The sequence below is a fragment of the Podarcis erhardii genome, assembly GCF_964252035.2.
Source record: "Podarcis erhardii genome assembly, chromosome: 3".
Lineage (NCBI taxonomy): Eukaryota > Metazoa > Chordata > Lepidosauria > Squamata > Lacertidae > Podarcis > Podarcis erhardii.
Genome location: NC_138507.1, coordinates 122,621,443 through 122,642,308, shown reverse-complemented (window position 1 = coordinate 122,642,308; position 20,866 = coordinate 122,621,443). Strand labels below are relative to the sequence as shown.

The following is a 20,866-nucleotide window of genomic DNA, read 5'->3' as shown; positions in this document are numbered from 1 at the left end:
ATGGCCCAAGAAAAAAACCCAGCAAGCAGCCACAGCAAGGCATCCTCTCCTGTTCCAACCCCTCCCAGGCAATTGGGTGCCCCCAGGAAATCTAAATCCATCCCAGTCCATTTCTCCCGTAACTCTGCCGTGCCAGAAATCTCAGGCAATTACAGGTGGTTAATGGTGGCACTCTGTCCTCCAGCCAAGAGCTTTCAGAGAGCACGTAACATAAGCTTCCACTTAGCTAGAAAATCGTGTTTTCCTTCAGGGCTTTAATTGAATTTCCCTTCTACAAACAGCGGTTTCGGTGAAGGAGGTGGAGGGGAAAGGGAGTTTCTTGAGACTTTAAGCGGCTCACTCCAAACCCACAAAACAGATCAGAAGACCCTGAAAAATACCGGCGCTCGCAAGCGACCACGTACCCCCTTTATCATGCGCCAAGCTTTCCTTCCAGAGAGGGAGCCCCCCCAGAGAGATAGCTGCCCCAACACAAGTCTTTTAAGCCGAGAGGAGAGATCTGCCTCCCCACTGCTAAGGCTAACCCTTTGCTTCCTGCCTTGGAGCCATCTGGTTAGTGGTTAGCGACGCAGTGCCAGGGTAAACTCAAGACCTTCCGCAAGCAAAGGGAGAAGGCAGCGAAGAAGAAAGCGTTCTTGTTTGTTTGAATGGAACCACGGAGGGCGACTGGCCTGCGATCAGACAGAAAGGATAAGAGCTGTTAGGGCGAAACTGAAGCCTGCATTAAGAGCAGGAGAGTGTAAAGGCAATCCAGCAGGATCAGGCCAGTGGTTGTCCATCTAATCTAGCATCCTGCACTCACAGCGGCTGACCAGAAACCCGCAAGCAGAATTTTGCAGCCAAAAGATGCTGAGACTCTCCTGCAGGGCTGTTTCAGAGAGAACCTTTGGAGAACTTATGGCTGATGTTTGTTCCGATGTGCTGGCTGATGGGTTCTGTAGCCCCAAACATCTGGAGGACACCAAGTTGGGAAAGGCTGACCTAGACCATAATAATTTATAATAATAATAATTTATTATTTATAGCCAGCCCATCTGGCTGGGTTTCCCCAGCCACTCTGGGCGGCTTCCAACACAACACTAAAATACAATAACCTATCAAACATTAAACGCTTCCCTAAACAGGGCTGCCTTCAGATGTCTCCTAAAGGTTTGGTAGTTATTTTTCTCTTTGACATCTGGTGGGAGGGCGTTCCACAGGGCGGGTGCCACCACCGAGAAGGCCCTCTGCCTGGTTCCCTGTAGCTTTGCTTCTCGCAATGAGGGAACCGCCAGAAGGCCCTCGGCGCTGGACCTCAGCGTCCGGGCAGAATGATGGGGGTGGAGACGCTCCTTCAGGTCTACTGGACTGAGGCCGTTTAGGGCTTTAAAGGTCAGCACCAACACTTTGAATTGTGCTCAGAAACGTACTGGGAGCCAATGCTATCAACGTCCTTCCAAAGTTTCAGGTGGAATCACCTTGCCCATCAACTCCTACCTGAGATCTTTTGAACAAGGACATTGAAAGAACCTGCAGGATCAGGTCTGTGGCTCGTCTAGTGTTCCTACAGTGGCCAACCAAATGCCTATGGGAACCCTACAAACAGGATTCGAGCTCAAGAGCCTCCAGGAGTTTCCAGCCACTGGTATCCAGTGGAGGCACCGCAGAGCCATCCTGGCTTGTTGTCATCAAAAGTCCTCTTCTCTAGGATGTCCAAAGAAAATGCCTGGAATTGGGACATTTAGTATACACAGAGCTGTGGCAAACAAAGCACCTTGTATTTACGGGACTGCCTCTCCTGGTCTGCCCCGCAGAGGACCTTAAGGTCCATTAATAACCATAGTTTAGAGGTCCTGGGCCCTGAGGAAGTCAGACTGTCCTCCACCAGGGCCAGGGCCTTCTCAGTGATGGCTCCGACCTGGTGGAATGCTCTGTCCCATCAGACTAGGGCCCTTCAGGATTTAACCTCCTTCCGCAGGGCCTGTATGACAGAGCTATTCCGCCTTGCTTTCAATTTGAATTTAGCCTGATCTTTTATTTCCCTTCTCTTTCCTTCCCTTTTATGAAGATCACCTGCTCTGAGACCCCACAACTTATTCTTCCCTGGCCTCCTCGCTGGCCCAAGTAGGACTAACTTAGCCAGCTAGCCCTGGTGATCATCTAATGTTTATTGGATGGATTTCCCCCCATAAATTGATTTTTGAATTCTGAATTTACATTTTATACTGTATTTTATCCTGGTTTTTTTGTGGTATCAATTAAGTGTTTTAAATTTGTTCTTAGCCGCCCTGAGCCCGGTTTTCTGAAGTGGGAAAGGCGGGGTATAAATAAAAAATTCTTATTATTAGTTGAGTTAGAAGGAGTGCAACCTGAAGAAGAGAAGAAGAGTTTGGATTTGATATCCCGCCTTTCACTCCCCTTCAGGAGCTAACATTCTCCTTTCCCTTCCTGCCCCACAACAAACACTCTGTGAGGTGAGTGGGGCTGAGAGACTTCAGAGAAGTGGGACTGGCCCAAGGTCACCCAGCAGCTGCATGTGGAGGAGCAGGGAAGCGAACCCGGTTCCCCAGATTACGAGACTACCGCTCTTAACCACTACACCACACTGGCTCTCATTTTGTGTTCTCCTTTCCCTTCCTCCCCACAACAAACACTCTGTGGGGTGAGTGGGGCTGAGAGACTTCAGAGAAGTGTGACTGGCCCAAGGTCACCCAGCAGCTGCATGTGGAGGAGCGGAGACGCGAACCCGGTTCCCCAAATTACAAGACTACCGCTCTTAACCACTACACCACACTGGCTCTCATTTTGTGTTCTCCTTTCCCTTCCTCCCCACAACAAACACTCTGTGGGGTGAGTGGGGCTGAGAGACTTCAGAGAAGTGTGACTGGCCCAAGGTCACCCAGCAGCTGCAGGTGGAGGAGCGGAGACGCGAACCCGGTTCCCCAGATTACGAGGCCACCGCTCTTAACCACTACACCCCACTGGCTCTTGAGCTCTGCTCTCCTGCCCCTTCAGTGCACCAACTCACAATGCACACTGAAGGGTCACATGATGCCTTACCTTGCAGGCCAGGTAAACCCGGAGGACCGGGCTCTCCTTCCATCCCTTCGTTGCCTTGATCCCCTTTCGGTCCAGGTGGCCCTAAAATGGAGAGACAGAAGGGCGGTGAGCCCTGGTTTCATTTCAGCTTACAGACGCTTGGCAATATCCTTTTCGAGGTGAGGCGACCAGCACACAGTACAGTGGTACCTCGGGTTACATACGCTTCAGGTTACAGACTCCCCGAACCCAGAAATAGTACCTCGGGTTAAGAACTTTGCTTCAGGATGAGAACAGAAATCGCGCGGTGGCGGCGCGGCAGCAGCAGCAGGAGGCCCCCTTAGCTAAAGTGGTGCTTCAGGTTAAGAACAGTTTCAGGTTAAGAACGGACCTCCGGAATGAATTAAGTTCTTAACCTGAGGCACCATTGTAGTTCAATTCACCACATAATCATCACATTTTTTATGCCTGTTTTTATTTCCAAAAAATGGGGCGCGTTGGTTATGCGGTGGCGACGATCATGCAGTGAATTACGGTAGTAGTATGTACATGTGTACATAAACACATGCTCATTTTCAGAAACGTCTTGTTCCGGGCACCAGTTTACCCACAAGATCGCCTTGCCCCATAAGTGCCTGCTCAACCACTTAGATGGATGGAATTGGCCCGTTTACAGGGGGCACATGCCCACCCTATATCTGTAAGACTCAATCATTTACCATGGCAGCAGCAGCAGCAGCAGCAGTAGTAGTAATAGCAATAATAATAATAATAATAATAATAATAATAATAATAATAATATGGAAGCCACTATGGGCGGCTTCCCAAAAAATATTAAAAATACAATAAAACATCAGACATTAAAAGCTTCCCTAAACAGGGCTGCCTTCAGATGTCTTCTAAAAGTCAGATAGTTTTCAGGTAGTTTCCTTGACAGATAGTTTCCTTGACATCTGATGGGAGGGTGTTCCACAGGGCAGGAGCCACTACCAAGAAGGCCCTCTGCCTGGTTCCCTGTAACCTCACTTTTCACAGGGAGGGAACCGCCAGAAGGCCCTCGGCACTGGACCTCATTGTCCGGGCTGAACAATGGGGGTGGAGACGGTCCTTCAGGGATACTGGGCCGGTATACACCTTTGAACTTTTGGTAGTGCCCTTCGCCATAAGATCTCAGGGCGATTCACAGATGGCTGGATCCAGGGTGTCCCAAGTGGAAAAGGCTTCCAGTTCACAGAACCGCAAGCCATTCACTCTGTGCACAAGCTTCTGGGTGATGCTGGTCCAATTTCCCCATCCGTCCCCACAACGAACCCCAAAATGCAAGCGAGAGGCCTTCCCATTTAGTGCACTGACTCCATCTGCTAAAGTAAATCTCCGGCAAGCCTTTGTGGTGAAGCCAGTCCCGATATTAGAAATCCAGAGGGTTGGGCACAACATCCAAAAGGAAAGCTCCTGAATCGATGGAGCACATGAGTTTCCACCAGATGGGAAAATGCGGCGTCAATGGCTCCCATCCCACCCCACTTAGGCTGCCTGGGATGGCAGATTTTGCGGCTTGAGTTTATGGGACAGGTCCAAATACCAACAGTGAAAATCTCTACTAAGCCTTTGCCTGAAGTGACACCTCAGATCACCTCGCTCTTTCTCCCTGACCACTCAGAAATCATTTAAATGTTTGTGTGATGGCCTGGGATTCCGATTCAGAGGATGAACCAGAGGAATCCCAGCCTGCACAGGAGTCCCCGCCTCCAGGGCCGGCTGAACTGGGGCAAGGCCTAGATGCTGAAGAGCCTGCACCTGTGGCAGAGCACCGGGAGCTGGCCCCAGGTGAAACCCTTCTGGCCCCAGAGGGGCTTGAGGACTCAGTGGCTACAGGTGAGCCTCCTACAGGGCCCAGTAACCCTTCGGCCTCTCCTGATCTGCAGAGGCTTAGGGCAGAGAGGCGAAGGGAACTGGTTGCTCCCAGGAGGAGTGCTCGCCTTAAGGCCAGAGGAGGCGGGGCTCCTGGGGGCCGGGACCGCCCCTGGCCTTAGAAGAGGATAAAAGCCCAGTCAGCCCGGTCCCAGGTTGCGGGAGCAATGTCATTGTTGGCTTTGGACCTTCCTGTGTTCCTGATCCCTGCTCGGCCTCCTGTTCCAGCGTTCCTGTTCCCCGCCCGGCTCTCTGCCTCGGACCTCGCCCCTCTTCGTGTGGACTCAGACTACACTCACGGTACCTTTCCCCCGGGTCCAGCACAGTTTGCAGATGGCGCACAATGCATATCACCTACGAGGTCGCCTTATCCTCATATATAAAGCGGGTAGGGCTGTGGTCTAAACCACTGAGCCTCTTGGGCTTGCCACTCAGAAGGGCGGTGGTTCGAATCCCCGTGACGGGGTGAGCTCCCGTTGCTCGGTCCCAGTTCCTGCCAACCTAGCAGTTCAAAAGCACACCAGTGCAAGTAGATAAATAGGTACCGCTCCGGCGGGGAGGTAAACGGCATTTCTGTGCACTCTGGTTTCCATCACAGTGTCCCGTTGCATCAGAAGCAGTTTAGTCCTGCTGGCCACGTGACCCAGAAAACTGTCTGCGGACAATCGCTGGCTCCCTCGGCCTGAAAGCGAGATGACCACCGCAACTTTATACAGTGATACTTCCGGTTGCAGACGGGATCCGTTCTGGAGCTCCGGTCGGATCCCGAGGTTTCCGCAATCAGAGGTGCCTGTTCTGTGCACACAAGCAACATGATAGAGCCCTACTGTGCATGTGCGTGCGTCAAAACACGGAAATATACTTCCGGGTTTGCCGCGTGCGTATCCTGAAGGATACTTAACAAGAGGGGCATGTAAGTAGAGGTACCATTGTATTCACCTCTGACTGGACTTAACTGTACAGGGGACCTTTACCTTTTGTGGCGCTGTGGTCTAAACCACTGAGCCTAGGGCTTGCTGATTGGAAGGTCAGCGGTTTGAATCCCCGCCATGGGGTGAACTCCCATTGCTCGGTCCCAGCTCCTGCCAACCTATGGTAGCAGTTCGAAAGCAAGTCAAAGTGCAAGTAGATAAATACGTACTGCTCCGTCGGGAAGGTAAACGGCATTTCTGTGTGCTGCTCTGGTTTCACCAGAAGCGGCTTAGTCATGCTGGCCACATGACCCAGAATCTGTACGTCGGCTCCCTTGGCCAATAAAGCAAGATGAGCGCCACAACCCCAGAGTCGTTTGCGACAGGACTTAACGGTCAGGGGTCCCTTTACTTTTACTTTTACCTTACCCTCATATATGCCCACTTGATCGGCGGAACTAGGACTGTTACGGATGCCAAATAATACCTGTTCTGCATTTGTAGGAATTCAATTTTCTAGCTCCTTCAACCATTCCTTATCAGGCTTGGTTTCCAGGTCCTTTACCATCTTGGTCACATTGTTCTGTACATTTCCCAGCTTGTCAATATCCTTCTTAAATGGTGGTGCCCAGAACTGGACACAGGACTCCAGGTGTGGTCTGACCAAGGCAGAATAGAGTGGGACTATGACTTCCCTTGATGTGGACACCAGACCAGTCGATGCAGCCTTGAATAGTGCTAGCCTTTTCTTTTGCTGCTGCATCACCCTGTTGACTCATGTTCAGCTTCTGGTTCACCAAGACTTCTAGATCCTTTTCACATGTACTACCGCCAAGTCAGGTGTCCACCGTCTTATACTTGTACATCTGGTTCTTTCTGCTTATGGGTAGAAGCTGACATTTGCCCCTACTGAATTTCATTCTAGTTGCAGTTAGGTAGCCGTGTTGGTCTGCCATAGTCAAAACAAAATAAAAAAATTCCTTCCAGTAGCACCTTAAAGACCAACTAAGTTAGTACTTGGTATGAGCTTTCGTGTGCATGCACACTTCTTCAGATACACTGAAACAGAAGTCACCAGACCCTTCTATATAGTGAGAAGGTGGGGAGGGGTATTACTGAGACGGGTGGTGGGATTGGGTGATTGGCAGATAGCTGTGATGAGCCTGTTGACGACTCTTAACAACGGCAATAGGTCTTACAGGAAAAAGCAAGGGGTGCTTTTTTTCACCAAACCTAAAACCATGGAGAGACCTGGTCTGAACAAAGACATTGGATTCTTATCTCATTATACATGACAAAGCCATTTTTCACCTTCTCACCCCTTGCTTTTTCCTGTAAGACCTATTGCAGTCGTTAAGAGTCGTCAACAGGCTCATCACAGCTATCTGCCAATCACCCATTCCCACCACCCTTCTGAGTAATACCCCTCCCCACCTTCTCACTATATAGAAGGGTCTGGTGACTTCTGTTTCAGTGTATCTGAAGAAGTGTGCATGCACACGAAAGCTCATACCAAGTACTAACTTAGTTGGTCTTTAAGGTGCTACTGGAAGGAATTTTTTTATTTTGTTTTGAATTTCATTCTGTTAGTTTTGGCCTAATTCTGCAATCTGTTAATGTCATCCCAGAAGCTTGTGCACAGAGTGAATGGCTTGCGGTTCTGTGAACTGGAAGCCTTTTCCACTTGGGACACCCTGGATCCAGCCATCTGTGAATCGCCCTGAGATCTTATGACAAAGGGCACTAATAAAAGTTCAAAGGTGTATACCGGCCCAGTATCCCTGAAGGAGCGTCTCCACCCCCATCGTTCAGCCCGGACAATGAGGTCCAGCTCCGAGGGCCTTCTGGCGGTTCCCTCCCTGCGAGAAGTGAGATTACAGGGAACCAGGCAGAGGGCCTTCTAAGTAGTGGCACCCACCCTGTGGAACGCCCTCCCACCAGATGTCAAAGAGAACAACTACCAGACTTTTAGAAGACATCTGAAGGCAGCCCTGTTCACGGAAGTTTTTAATATGTGATGTATTACGGTATTTTAATATTTTGTTGGAAGCCGCCCAGAGTGGCTGGGGAAGCGCCACAATGTTACCGTATTTTTTGCTCCATAAGGCGCACCGGACCATAAGGTGCACCTAGTTTTTAGGGGGGGGGGGTCAAGAAAAAAAATCTTGCTCTCCCGGCTTCAGCAAAAGGAACCCAAAGCCTTTGGAGCGCAGCGCGAGTTCCCACTGTGCTCCAAAGGCTTCAGGCGGCTATCCCTGAAGCCTGGAGTGTGAGAAGGGACGTTGCGCACCGACCCCTCTCGCTCTCCAGGCTTCAGCGAAAGCAACGCATAGCCTCCGGAGCACGGAGGGAGCACTCCCTCTGCGCTTTGGAGGCTTCGCGTTGCTATTGCTGAAGCCAAGGAGCCTGCATTCGCTCCATGGGACGCACACACATTTCCCCTTAATTTTTGGACGGGAAAAAGTGTGTCCTATAGAGCAAAAAATACGGTAATTTATATGGGACGAGAGAGGGCTGATTTTGGTGTGCTATTTAATTTGGCCGTGCCTTGTCCTGCACCTGCAGCTCATTAAACATGTGAGAACGAGTCAGCAAGCTTGTGAGAATGACTCAGCACAATATACAGTATAAATGCTCATGTGTTTGAGGCAAGCTTCAGAGCATTGTTGACATGCTGCAAGGAGACTGCATCTACAACTGTGTAAAACTGTATTATACTGTCAGTAAATCAACTGACTCTTCCTAGAACGGTTTGGTGTTGCTTTGTTCTTTTGGCACACTCTGCTGGCATTGCGATGGGCACTCTGAACATGCCCCAACATAAAACACATAATAGAAGCAAGCCAAACCAATAACCTCCCCCACCCTCTATTTTGTTCCCTGCAAATTTGTTGAGCGTCCCCCTGTCCGCTCATTCCTAGTGAGAACAGCTGGCCTTTCCCGCTCCACCCCTACCTCGTATGACCGAGATGTCCCTCAGGGCGATGGAGTGCTCCCAGTCCTTGAGTCGCAGGTCCTCGGTCACGTTGTTGAGGATGGCCAACTCGTGCTTGAGCTGCTGCTCCATGGCGATGTGGACGAGGCGCATCTGGCGGGCATCCTCGCTGGCGTTGCTGATCAGGACCTGCAGGTCCTGGATGCGGGTGTGATGGATTCCCACGTCGTAGGACAGGGTCCGGTTCATGCTGCCCACCTCCCCGCCCACCATGGTCAACTGGTCGCTCAAGCCCTCCACTCGGGACGCCAGCTGCGTCAGCAAGCCCTCGTGGTGCCTCAGGAGTAGACGGCTGCTGTTCCCCTCCACGGAGACCTTGTAGATCTCCATCTGTGCCAAGTCGCTCTGCTGGCTCAAAGCCTCTTGTAGGCTGGAGACCGCCCGGTCCGTCTGATCCGCTTGGGACCTCAGGCTTCCAAGGGCCCCTTCCAGCTTCTGAAGGGAGCTGGTCATCAGCAGAAGAGAGTCAGAGTGGTTCTGGAGAAGGTCCTGGAGGCGCCAGATGTGGTCCAGGAAGTCCCCTTTGAATGGTTGCTGCAGGACCTTCAGCTGGAGGTCCCGGAAGCTTTCGTTTAACCGGTTGACGTTCCCCGTTAGTGCCTTCAGGTCTTCTGGAGAGCTCTGAGGCCTGGAAACTGGGGAGAGAAGAAGGAGGCATCTCAAGGCACAGAGGAAACCATAGATCCCTCAGTACATGTCTCCCTGTACATGGGGCAATGGCTGAGACTCCAATACTTTGGCCACCTCACGGGGAGAGAAGACTCCTGGAAAAGGCCCTGATGTTGGGAAAGATGGAGGGCACAAGACAAAGGGGACGACAGAGGACGAGATGGTTGGACAGTGTTCTTGAAGCTACGGACATGCGTTTGACCAAACTGGGGGAGGCAGTGGAAGACAGGAGTGCCTGGCATGCTCTGGTCCAGGGGGTCATGAAGAGTCGGACATGACTAAACAACAAGTTTTTAAGAGGAGGAAAACATGAAAAAAAATATTCTGAATCAAATGTTGTACTAAACTATTTAAAGCAGCAAAGCAGGCAGCTCCTGTCCGCTTTGCTGCTTTAAAGTGAGCCACAGAGGAGGGATGGATGGGATCCATGGTTCCCCTTCCTTCCCTCCTCCGTGGCTCACTTTAAAGCAGCAAAATGGACAGGAGCCTCTTATACGTCCCTCCTCCGTGCAGCATTCGCTCCATAAGACGCACAGACATTTCCCCTTACTTTTTAGGAGGAAAAAAGTGTGTCTTATGGAGCAAAAAATACGGTAAATGTGGGAAGATTCAGGACTGATAAAAGAAAATCCTTCTTCCTGCAGCATGTAGGTAAACTATGGAACTCCCTGCCACAGAAAGCAGTAATGAGCACCAACTTGGACGGCTTTAAAAGAGCATGAGACAAATTCATGGAGGACAAGGCTATCCGTGATTATGAATGACACCAATTCTCAGTTATTTCATTTCATTTAGTGTCTGCTATTTATTTATGCAAAAATCCATATCCCGCCCCCCTGGTATCTCCATGCCAGTTGGGATGGCCAACCGCAATGAAAACCCACTATAAAATTGATTTTTTTATGGCAGTGTTTCATTGTTTTCGCATTGCATTGTTGAGTACCTCTTGCAGAGTTCTAAACATTCATCGGTTTAGAAATGGTTTCAGCTAAAATGAAACCGTTTACGAGGCATGCATAGAGAAATTTGGAAAGCACATCTATGAATTCATCTCAAGCCTAACTTTCTAGCAGAGTTTGGGGACGGTCTCTTTGCTTCCTAAGTTCTGACTCTCTGGGGGTGTGAAGGAAAGATCACAGAAGGGCTGGAAGCTCCTTGGGGTTTTTGTTGCCCAGCTATAAAAAATTTCCAGGTCCTTGAAGAAGGCCAAAAGCACCAGGTTGCACTGTCTGTCCTCCCTGCCTCCTCCTTTTAATTGCTTAATAATCAGGTTTGCTTTCTGGATTGGCAATTTGGAGCCTGGACTGGACTCTCTGCACTGTAATTGACTCCAGCTGAGGTTTGTGGGCGTTCTGGAGTGGAAGCTGGCAGAATCCCTGGAGCTGCCAATCATTGACCCTGGCAAAGAAGCTGAGATTAAAGGGCAAGCGAATTTTAAGAGATGATCCCAAAGAGGGATACACTAAACCCTTTTAAACCCAAAGTCTAGAGAAGGGGAAGGAATAAGATTCAGTCCGCCTTGAGAGGCAAACCTTCTTAATCGACACATTTGAATGCAATGAGAGAAGCAGAGCACAGCTCTCCTTTGAAATTTGCACTTCTCTGAATTTTGCAATGCAGTTCTCCTGAACTTTGCATCTTGGACAAAATTGCATATTGTTATTAATTTTTGGGGGGAGGAGGGGTTGAGTCTGGGTCCCTTCCAAACCCGCAATCTTGTTTCTGTGAGGGCAGAATGCATAAGCAGAAGCCTGCTAAATCAGCTGCTTTGTCAAGGTAATGGCTTTGGCTGGCTAGACAAGTACCATGGACATATCCAAAGAGGTTGCTCTGTTGCTGTGGAGACAAGTGGGTGGGCCTTTTCCTACCTCAGCTGGCTGGAGGGGACAAGAAAAATGAGAACCTGGGGAAAACCAAAACAGATGGATCACCCATCCCTAATCAAAACATCGCACAAAAATGTGTTTATTAGGAGAACATAAGAGCCTGCTTATGGAGGAGACTCTTGAGAGTCCCATGAACTGCAAGAAGATCAAACCTCTCCATTCTGAAGGAAATCAGCCCTGAGTGCTCACTGGAAGGACAGATCCTGAAGCTGAGGCTCCAAGACTTTGGCCACCTCAGCAGAAGAGAAGACTCCCTGGAAAAGACCCTGATGTTGGGCAAGATGGAGGGAACAATGAGAAGGGATGATAGAGGACGAGATGGTGGGACAGTGTTCTTGAAGCTACCAGCAGGAGTTTGACCAAACTGCGGGAGGCAGTGGAAGACAGGAGTGCCTGGCGTGCTCTGGTCCAGGGGGTCATGAAGAGGCGGACACGACTAAACGACTAAACAACAACAACAAATAATTGGACACACTGCAAAAATGTGTAGAAATGAATCGGGGGGAAATGAGACATGGGGAGAATTCTTGACCACTATCACATGTTCCTCCTCTACAAACTTTTCCAGAGGCACCAGAGCCTACTAACCTCTTGACCCAGCTCAAAAACCAGCTCGAATCTGGAACTGCAAACATGGAAGGCTTCATCCTACAAGCAGTGAGTGCCAAACTAGAGACAAATATAAGCCAGGGGGCATCTCCTGGCCTTCAGAGAAGCCACAGAATTGACTCTTCATTCCAGAAGGATGTTTTCAGAGAACTGAGCACAAATGGTATGAGAGGAGGCAGAAGGAACTGGGGATGTTTAGTCTAGGGAGGGAAAGTATTGAGTATTTTAAATATTTAAAAGTATGTCAGGGGGGAAGGGAGAACAGTTTAGTCAACCCATCAAAAGCAGGAGATGAAAAACACTTGTTTAAAGTGGAGAGAGGTGGAAACAAGGTTTTGCAAAGCATCCTAGGAGCCACTTCTTAAGAATGGGAGAGTTGGGATCCCAGGGTCATCTAGTCCAACCCCACTCCTAGCAACTGGTATTTAGAGGAATACTGCATCTGGCAGTGAAAGCAGGACACAGTCATCATGGCTAATAGCCACTGATTCTCCACTAATTTCCCATGGCTGTTAGTGGAAAGGAGGAAGCAATTTGGACTTTACTTATTTATTTCATACAATTTATGTAGCGCTTAAGGTCTGTATAGTTAAAGCTCTCGTTTTCCCAGTAGTGATGTATGGAAGTGAAAGCTGGACCATAAAGAAGGCTGATCGCTGAATGGATGGTTTTGAATTCTGGTGCTGGAGGAGACTCTTGAGAGTCCCATGGACTGCAAGAAGATCCAACCTCTCCATTCTGAAGGAAATCAGCCCCGAGTGCTCACTGGAAGGACAGATCCTGAAGCTGAGGCTCCAAGACTTTGGCCACCTCATGAGAAGAGAAGACTCCCTGGGAAAGACCATGATGTTGGGAAAGATGGAGGGCACAAGGAGAAGGGGACGGCAGAGGACGAGATGGTGGGACAGTGTTCTCGAAGCTACCAGCATGAGTTTGACCAAACTGTGGGAGGCAGTGGAGGACAGGAGTGCCTGGCGTGCTCTGGTCCAGGGGGTCACGAAGAGTCGGACATGACTAAACGACTAAACAGCAACAACAATGTAGTGCTTGATTGCAGAAAAGAGGTTTCTGCCTCAGCAAATGAGATGTCTACAGCTGCCCCACTAGACAAGACCACATCTGTTTCTGGTGCCCAGTTTGAGAGGTCACACCCAGAGGCTGTGAGCTCTTTCAGTTTACATATTTATACCTTGCTTCCTTCCCTTGCCCCACGCACAAACAATTTTTAGACTAAAGTGGCTTGCAAAGGATAAATGTAGGTGCGAGCGCACAAGACGGGAGTGCAGAAATGAAAACAGGAAAGGAGAAATTAAACGGTTCGCCGGACAAGCAAAAACTGGACATTCAAAAATAGGTAGCAAAAAACTGTGTGAGGGCCACCTTTCACGAAAAGAACAGTAGCTGAGGCTAAAATCCTTTCAGTTGTGGTCCCAAGAGCAAACATTTTGCACATGACTGTTTGTGTCTGCGAGGCTACATTATGAAAACACGCTTCCTTATTGGAAACAGGGGTGTTGGGACACAAAGATGGGGAAAGGAAGACAACAGAGGACAAGAACTTTTAAAAAAGAATGGGAACAATTTCTAATGTACTCAGGAGACCATTGTAAGCAGATGAAAACTTTAGCAGGATTTTAATCTCATTTGTAAGGTAGCAAAGGCTAAGGATGATTTAGATGAACCAAAAATTTGGATAATGGATTGATATGCAGTTGTAAATGTTGACATTGGTAAAAAAGGTAAAGGTTAAGGACCCCTGGATGGTAAAGTCCAGTCAATGGCGACTATGGGGTTGCAGCGCTCATCTCGCTTTCAGGCCGAGGTGGCCGGCGTTTGTCCACAGACAGTTTTCCGGGTCGCGTGGCCAGCAGGACTAAACCACTTCTGGTGCAACAGGAAACCTTGCCAGAAACCAGAGTGCATGGAAATACTGTTTACCTTCCCGCCACAGTGGTACCTATTTATCTGCTTGCACCAGCGTGCTTTCAAACTGCTAGGTAGGCAGGAGCAGGGACTGAGCAACGGGAGCTCACCCCGTCGCGGGGATTCGAACTGCCGACCTTCTGATCAGCAAGTCCAAGAGACTCAGTGGTTTAGACCACAGCGCAACCCGCATTCCTATGTTGACATAAGAACCCATGGAGGGGATGGGGGGGGCGGAAGTCTGGAGATTGAGAGAAATCTCTTTACAGTCATACCTCGTGTTGCGTTTGCTTCATGATACGTTTTTTCAGGTTGCGTCCTGCGGTGACCTGGAAGTACTGGAAAGGGTTTCTTCCGGGTTTCACCGCTCGCGCATGCGCAGACGCGCAAAATGACTTCATGCGCGTGCGCAGACGTGGTGAATCGTGACCCGCGCAGACACAGGTTGCGTTCTGCTCATGTTGTGAACGGGACTCCGGAACGGATCCCTTTCACAACCAGAGGTACCAGTGTATATAGTTTTGCAATTCTCTCTGAGATAAACTTGCAATTGTAAAATCAAATAAAAATGATTTCAAAGAGGAAAAGGAAGACAGGCCATATTCACCTGGGGGCTCCTGAATGTCAAGGTTTCAAGGTTTCCACCTATGTGGTTGCTGCTGCTTCTCTGCGCCCCCCCCCACTGGGAGGGACTGATGCGGTTGCTAGGCAACCCCTGTTGTGTTTTCCACAGCTGGCCAGGACCGGAGCAGCAACGTGGGAGGGAGGGAGGTTGAAAGGATACGCACAGTCCAAAAACATGGGTGGAGCACCCAGTTCTTTGTGGGCTCCAGAACTGGCTGCAAGTTGAGAGCTGTGGTGTAAAAATGACTTTGGCCTTGCCGGTCCAAATAACACCCCTTCCAAAACAAAAAACAGAAAACCCTACCACTAAGCCATGCTCTCTATACACAGCAAAGGAAAAAATCAAATGCAAAAGGAATGCAGCAATTCAAGCCCAATTTTCTTTCCACTTCTAAGGGGTTAAAAATGTTCTGCAAGGCTGGGGCTATGCGGGACGAGAGCCAGACCCAAGCAAATAATAATAAAATAGTCATTATTGGGGGGTGGGCATTCCTAGTATCCACCTGGCCCCTAGTGATGCAACTGCTTGTTTATAGTGAGGGGGAAAGGAAAGGATATTAATGGAGCACATTTGGTACAAATTAGAGCACAGAGCGCAGCCGGCAAGCTTTCAGGTTGTGCTAAGCAGGCTAGGCTGTGGGATTTGAAGAGCTGGTCGCTAATTGGAGGTGGAACCGCAGGGGGATTTTGGGGAAAAGAGGATATGGAGATGGGATTACATTCTCCGCGGAGCGAAAACAGCTCTGGCTGCTTAAACTGGCCCGGTTTTCTCATGGTGCTCTGGCGCTTGCTGCTGCGTGCAATTTTTCAGCAGGGAGAGGCAGTTGCCACAACCAGGAGGGTTATTTATTATTTGGAAATCCCGCTCTGGTGGGGACATTCTCCTGCACAAGCTGCACTGAAAGAAGCAGGAGCTGACCCTCTCCGAACCACTATTCCCCAGGAAGAGGGGCCGGCTGTTAAAGACCTACATAGGCTCCCAGTACGTTTCCGGACACAATTCAAAGTGTTGGTGCTGACCTTGAAAGCCCTAAGTGGGGGTGGAGACGCTCCTTCAGGTATACTGGACCGAGGCCGCTTAGGGCTTTAAAGGTCAGCACCAACACTCTGAACACCGGTCTTGAAAGACCTACATTGGCTCCCAGTATGTTTCTGAGCACAATTCAAAGTGTTGGTGCTGACTTTGAAAGCCCTAAACGGCCTCGGTCCAGTATATCTGAAGGAGCGTCTCCACCCCCATCGTTCTGCCCAGACACTGAGGTCCAGCTCCGAGGGCCTTCTGGCGGTTCCCTCGCTGCGAGAAGCCAAGTTACAGGGAACCAGGCAGAGGGCCTTCTCGGTAGTGGCGCCCTCCCTGTGGAACGCCCTCCCACCAGATGTCAAGGAAATAAACAACTATCTGACTTTGAGGAGACATCTGAAGGCAGTCCAGCTTAGAGAAGTTTTTAATGTCTGATGTTTTATTCTGTTTTTAATCTATTGGGAGCCACCCAGAGTGGCTGGGGAAACTCAGCCAGATGGGAGGTGTATGTATGTAAGTATGTATGTATGTATGTATGTATGTATAAATATTATTATTATTATTATTATTATTATTATTATTATTATTATTATTATTATTATTACACTGGGAACTGCAGGAGGCGAGATGTGTTCTTGTGCTTGGATCCTATTTGTGGGTTTCCCACAAACATCTGGTCGGCCACTGTGAGGACAGGAGGCTGGACTAGATGGGCCACGGGCCTGATCCACCAGGCTCTTCTTCTGCTCTTGATAGAGGGCTGCAGTTGTCCTCAGGTCCTGCCAGTGTGGTGTAGTGGTTAAGAGTGCTAGTCTCGTAATCTGGGGAACCGGGTTCGCTTCCCCGCTCCTCCACATGCAGCTGCTGGGTGACCTTGGGCCAGTCACACTTCTCTGAAGTCTCTCAGCCCCACTCACCTCACAGAGTGTTTGTTGTGGGGGAGGAAGGGAAAGGAGAATGTTAGCTGCTTTGAGACTCCTTAAAGGGAGTGAAAGGCGGGATATCAAATCCAAACTCCTCCTCCTCCTCTTCTTCTTCTTCTTCTTCTTCTTCTTCTTCTTCTTCTTCTTCTTCTTCTGAGCTTCCCTTGAGGGCATCTGGCTGGCTACTTTGGCCATGGTGCCTTGACCCAACTGCAGGGCTCTTCTTCCATTCCCCCGTCCTTACCCTGCTTAACCTTTGACTGAAAACATGAGATTGCCTTCTAGTTCCACGCAGTGTTTCTTCCTGAGCTCTTCCAGAGCAAGGAGCCCCAGCTTTGCAAGAAAGGGAGGGGAAGGGGGAAAGTGTTGCACGCTCTGCAAGATTTCCACGTGGCTGGTCCTTGCACAAAAACTAGTCACAGCTCATCTCTTTGTGCTGCCATCTCATCTGCAGGAGGCCAAAGCAAGGATGGGTTTCTCTGAGGTTTCTCCGGGTCTCAAGGCAGGGCACAGGCAACGAGTCAGAGCTTTTGAAGAAACAAAAACATCTCTCCAAATGCTTTTTTTTTTTTTAAATTAAGAAGTTCTCTCTTTGAGCCTGCAAACACAGCATGTCAATTGTCTCACAATTTCCACACTTCCTGGCGCAGAGCTACAGGGCTGGAAGAATTTTGGGTGGTTTAGCTGACAGAGTGTTTGCTGGGACAGGGCCAGAAAGGAGACAAGCATAAAAAAAGAAAACAAAAAACGGGAATAAAGTCTATTTGTAGAGGCACGTAAAGTAGATTTCTGGCTCCAGACAAGTTAGTGGAACCTATTTGATAATGGGACCCCCACTGGCAGTAACAGGGCTGGTTCATTTCCTGGTTCAGACATGCGGCAATCATTGCACCTCTGGGATCTGGATTCGGGATAAAAAGATGGGTGGAAAAGTTTCTCTGAAAAGCTCGGAGTTGCTTTCCTTTGATCAGAGGGCTTCTGCTTAAGGAGGGAGAGCATGTGCAGAGTTATTCTCACCAGCAAGAAAGGCTGAAGCATTTGGGACCTCGCTGTGGGTTAAACCACAGAGCCTAGAACTTGCTGATCAGAAGGTCGGCGGTTCAAATCCCCGCGACGGGGTGAGCTCCCATCGCTCGGTCCCTGCTCCTGCCAACCTAGCAGTTCGAAAGCACGTCAAAGTGCAAGTAGATCAATAGGTACCGCTCAGGCGGGAAGGTAAACGGCGTTTCCGTGCGCTGCTCTGGTTCGCCAGAAGCGGCTTAGTCATGCTGGCCACGTGACCCGGAAGCTGTACGCCGGCTCCCTTGGCCAATAAAGCGAGATGAGCGCCGTAACCACAGAGTCAGCCGTGACTGGACCTGATGGTCAGGTGTCCCTTTACCTTTACTATGCAGCAGAATCATGGAATGTCTTTAATATTATGCAGGGCAAGGAGAAAGGGGAGAAAAGAAAGATTTTTTTCTCCCTCTCTCCTCGCATTAGAACTTGTGGACATTCAACGCAGCTGGGTGAAATGAGGTTTGATTTCCTCCCTCTATCAGCAAGTCAACTTGAGGAGAAAACGAGATGGGTCAGGGAACAGGAAAACAAATCACACCCACTCAGTTTGCTCCGTTGCTCTCTAATAAAATCCACGGCCCGGTTCAATTGCTTCCACACGACTACAATTAGATTTGGCAGGGATGAAATGGAGCAGAACATTTCCCCAGCCCTTCGCCTCCAAGCTATGATAGCAAGAGCTGGCTGTGATGTTGCTGTGATGGAAAGCAGACCTGGGTGGCTGTCAAGCCCGGAGGAAAGAGGGTCGGATGAGGCTGGCCCGAAGCAGGAGCCAGATCAGAACCAGGTGGGATCCATTCTGCTGGTTCGTTGGGTCAAACCGATCCCAGATGGTGCTAAAGCGGTTGACTTATCGATCGGCCGAAGTTGCAGGTGTCACATAACACCTGTTCTGCATTTGCAAGAACTCAATATCCTACCCTTTGGAACTCCCTGCCACTTGATGCCTTCCCTGTACTCTTTCTAGAGCCTGTTAAAAACATTCTTGTTTGACTAAGCCTACCCAGATGTTCAGAAAATCGATGCGAGTTTTTATCTGTTTTCGGTCTGCTGTTATTTTAACTTTCTGGAAGTTATAAATTATTGTTAATTTTTATTATGGATAATTTCATTGTTTTATCTCTTTTTTTGTAAACCACCTTGAGGTTTGTTTTACAATCAAGTGATATATAAATTTTATAAAATGCAGTGGTCCCTTGGTTCTCAAACGCCATTGTACTCAAACAACTTGGAACCCAAACACTGCAAACCCAGAAGTAAAGTGTTCCAGTTCTGAACATTTTTCAGAAGCCAAACATGCTCCATTTTGAGTGTTACGCTTCCGATATGAGTATAACGCTGAGGTCTGTTTTTGCTATTTATTTTGAATTTTTGTTTTTGCGGCTTTTTCGTTTTGTTTTTGTGACTGTGTGGAACCCAGTTCAACTACTAATTGTGTGACTGCAGTACATTGTTTATTGCTTTCATTTTATGGATCAATGGTCTCGTTAGATAGTAAAATTCATGTCTTATTGCTGTTTCAAGGGTTGTTTTTAAAAGTCTGGAACGGATTAATCCGTTTTGCATTAGTTTCTATGGGAAAGCGCGCCTTGGTTTTGGAATGCTTTGGTTTTGGAATGGACTTCTGGAACGGATTAAGTTTGAGAACCAAGGTACCACTGTAAATAAATAATAGTATTACTTGTTAGATTTATATACCAACCTTCATTGAGATATCACGGGACGGTTTACATGCCTGTCACTTTTAATCCTAGCTGCCTTCTTTTTCTGACTGAGCCAATGGGAATACAATGTGAGCACCTGTAGGTTTTTTTAAAATTGTTTTTATTAAAGATTTGATGCAGGAAAAGGAGTATCTCGGCTCCCAGGTATCAAAAACAGCCAGTCGACCAGCACTGCCTTGACTGCTTGCAGATGTTGATTTCAGGCTGCCGCAACCACAGAGGTTGTGATATTTCAGCTTGCACAAACACATACCATGCAGAATGGGTCATTTGCAAATGGGCTTGCTGGCTGACTAGCCCAGCAAAGAGGCTGATGTCCTGGGAGGATGCAGGGGGAGGGAATCGCCTTGCAAGTTTCGTGGTTTTGGACATACTGTTCTACCAGTCTGTTTATTTTTAAAAACCTCTCCTGGTCCCTTCTTACCAAGTCTGCTGGAGGAATCACTTCTGCCCTTGGTCTGTGTTTTTTCCCCACTTGGACCTCACACCTGGCAACGGGGTTATTCTGTAAAGATTCAGAACAGGCTGGATTCGCAAATCCCGTTGCCTACACTCCATGGCTGAAGCCTAAGGACCGCAAACAAGCCTACACTCGAGCTCTGAAGGCTTTCCTGCAGAATTTCTGAACACAATTCAAAGTGTGGGTGCTGACCTTGAAAGCCCTAAATGGCCTTAGCCCAGTATACCTGAAGGAGCATCTCCACCCCCATCGTTCTGCCTGGACACTGAGGTCCAGCTCCGAGGGCTTTCTGGCGGTTCCCTCTATGCGAGAAGTGAGGTTACAGGGAACCAGGCAGAGGGCCTTCTCAGTGGTGGCACCCACCTTGTGGAACAACCTCCCGTCGGGGAAATAAGGAAATAAACAACTATCTGACTTTTAGAAGCCACCTGAAGGCAGCCCTGTTTAGGGAAGTTTTTAATGTCTGATGTTTTATCGTGTTTTTAATATTCTGTTGGGATTCACCCAGAGTGGAAGGGGGAACCCAGCCAGATGGGTGTGGTGTAAATTTACTATTATTACAGTCATACCTCGGGTTACGCGTTTTCAGGTTATGGACGTGCCAAAACCCAGAAGTACTGGAACGGGTTACTTCCGGGTTTTCGCACTCGCACATGCGCAGAAGCACTAAATCACGCTTTGTGCATGCACAGAAATGCCAAATAGCGGCCTGTGCGTGCGCAAACACGGCGCTGCGGGTTGCAAACGTGGCTCCTACATGTGGAATGCCCTCCTATCAGATGTCAAAGAGAAACAACTACCTGACATTTAGAAGACATCTGAAGGCAGCCCTTTTTAGGGAAGTTTTTAATGTGTGACATTTTAATGCATTTTTTATATTTTCTTGGAAGCCGCCCAGAGTGGCTGATGAAACCCAGTCAGATGGGTGGGGTACAAATAATAAATTATTATTATTATTATTATTATTATTATTATTATTATTATTATTATTATCTCTGCTTCCTTGGATGCCTTTAAGCAGAGGTTGAAGGGCCATCTGTCAGGGATGCTTTAGCTGAGATTCCAGCATTGCAGGGGGCTGGACTGGATGACCTTTGGGGGTCCCTCCCAACTCTCCAGTTCTAGGATTCTAT

The 20,866-nt window shown here is 48.8% G+C and overlaps 1 protein-coding gene across 1 annotated transcript in view; it reads right to left on the bottom strand.

Moving 5' to 3' along the window:
• SCARA5 (scavenger receptor class A member 5) overlaps nt 1-20,866 on the bottom strand; it is a 112,474-nt gene that overhangs the window by 44,110 nt on the left and 47,498 nt on the right. Inside the window, exons 4-5 of the mRNA XM_081854825.1 lie at nt 8,796-9,470; nt 3,040-3,120 (exon numbers count right to left, since the gene is read on the bottom strand). Of these exons, the coding sequence (XP_081710951.1) occupies nt 3,040-3,120; nt 8,796-9,470 (756 nt within the window). The remainder of the gene's footprint in view (nt 1-3,039; nt 3,121-8,795; nt 9,471-20,866) is intronic.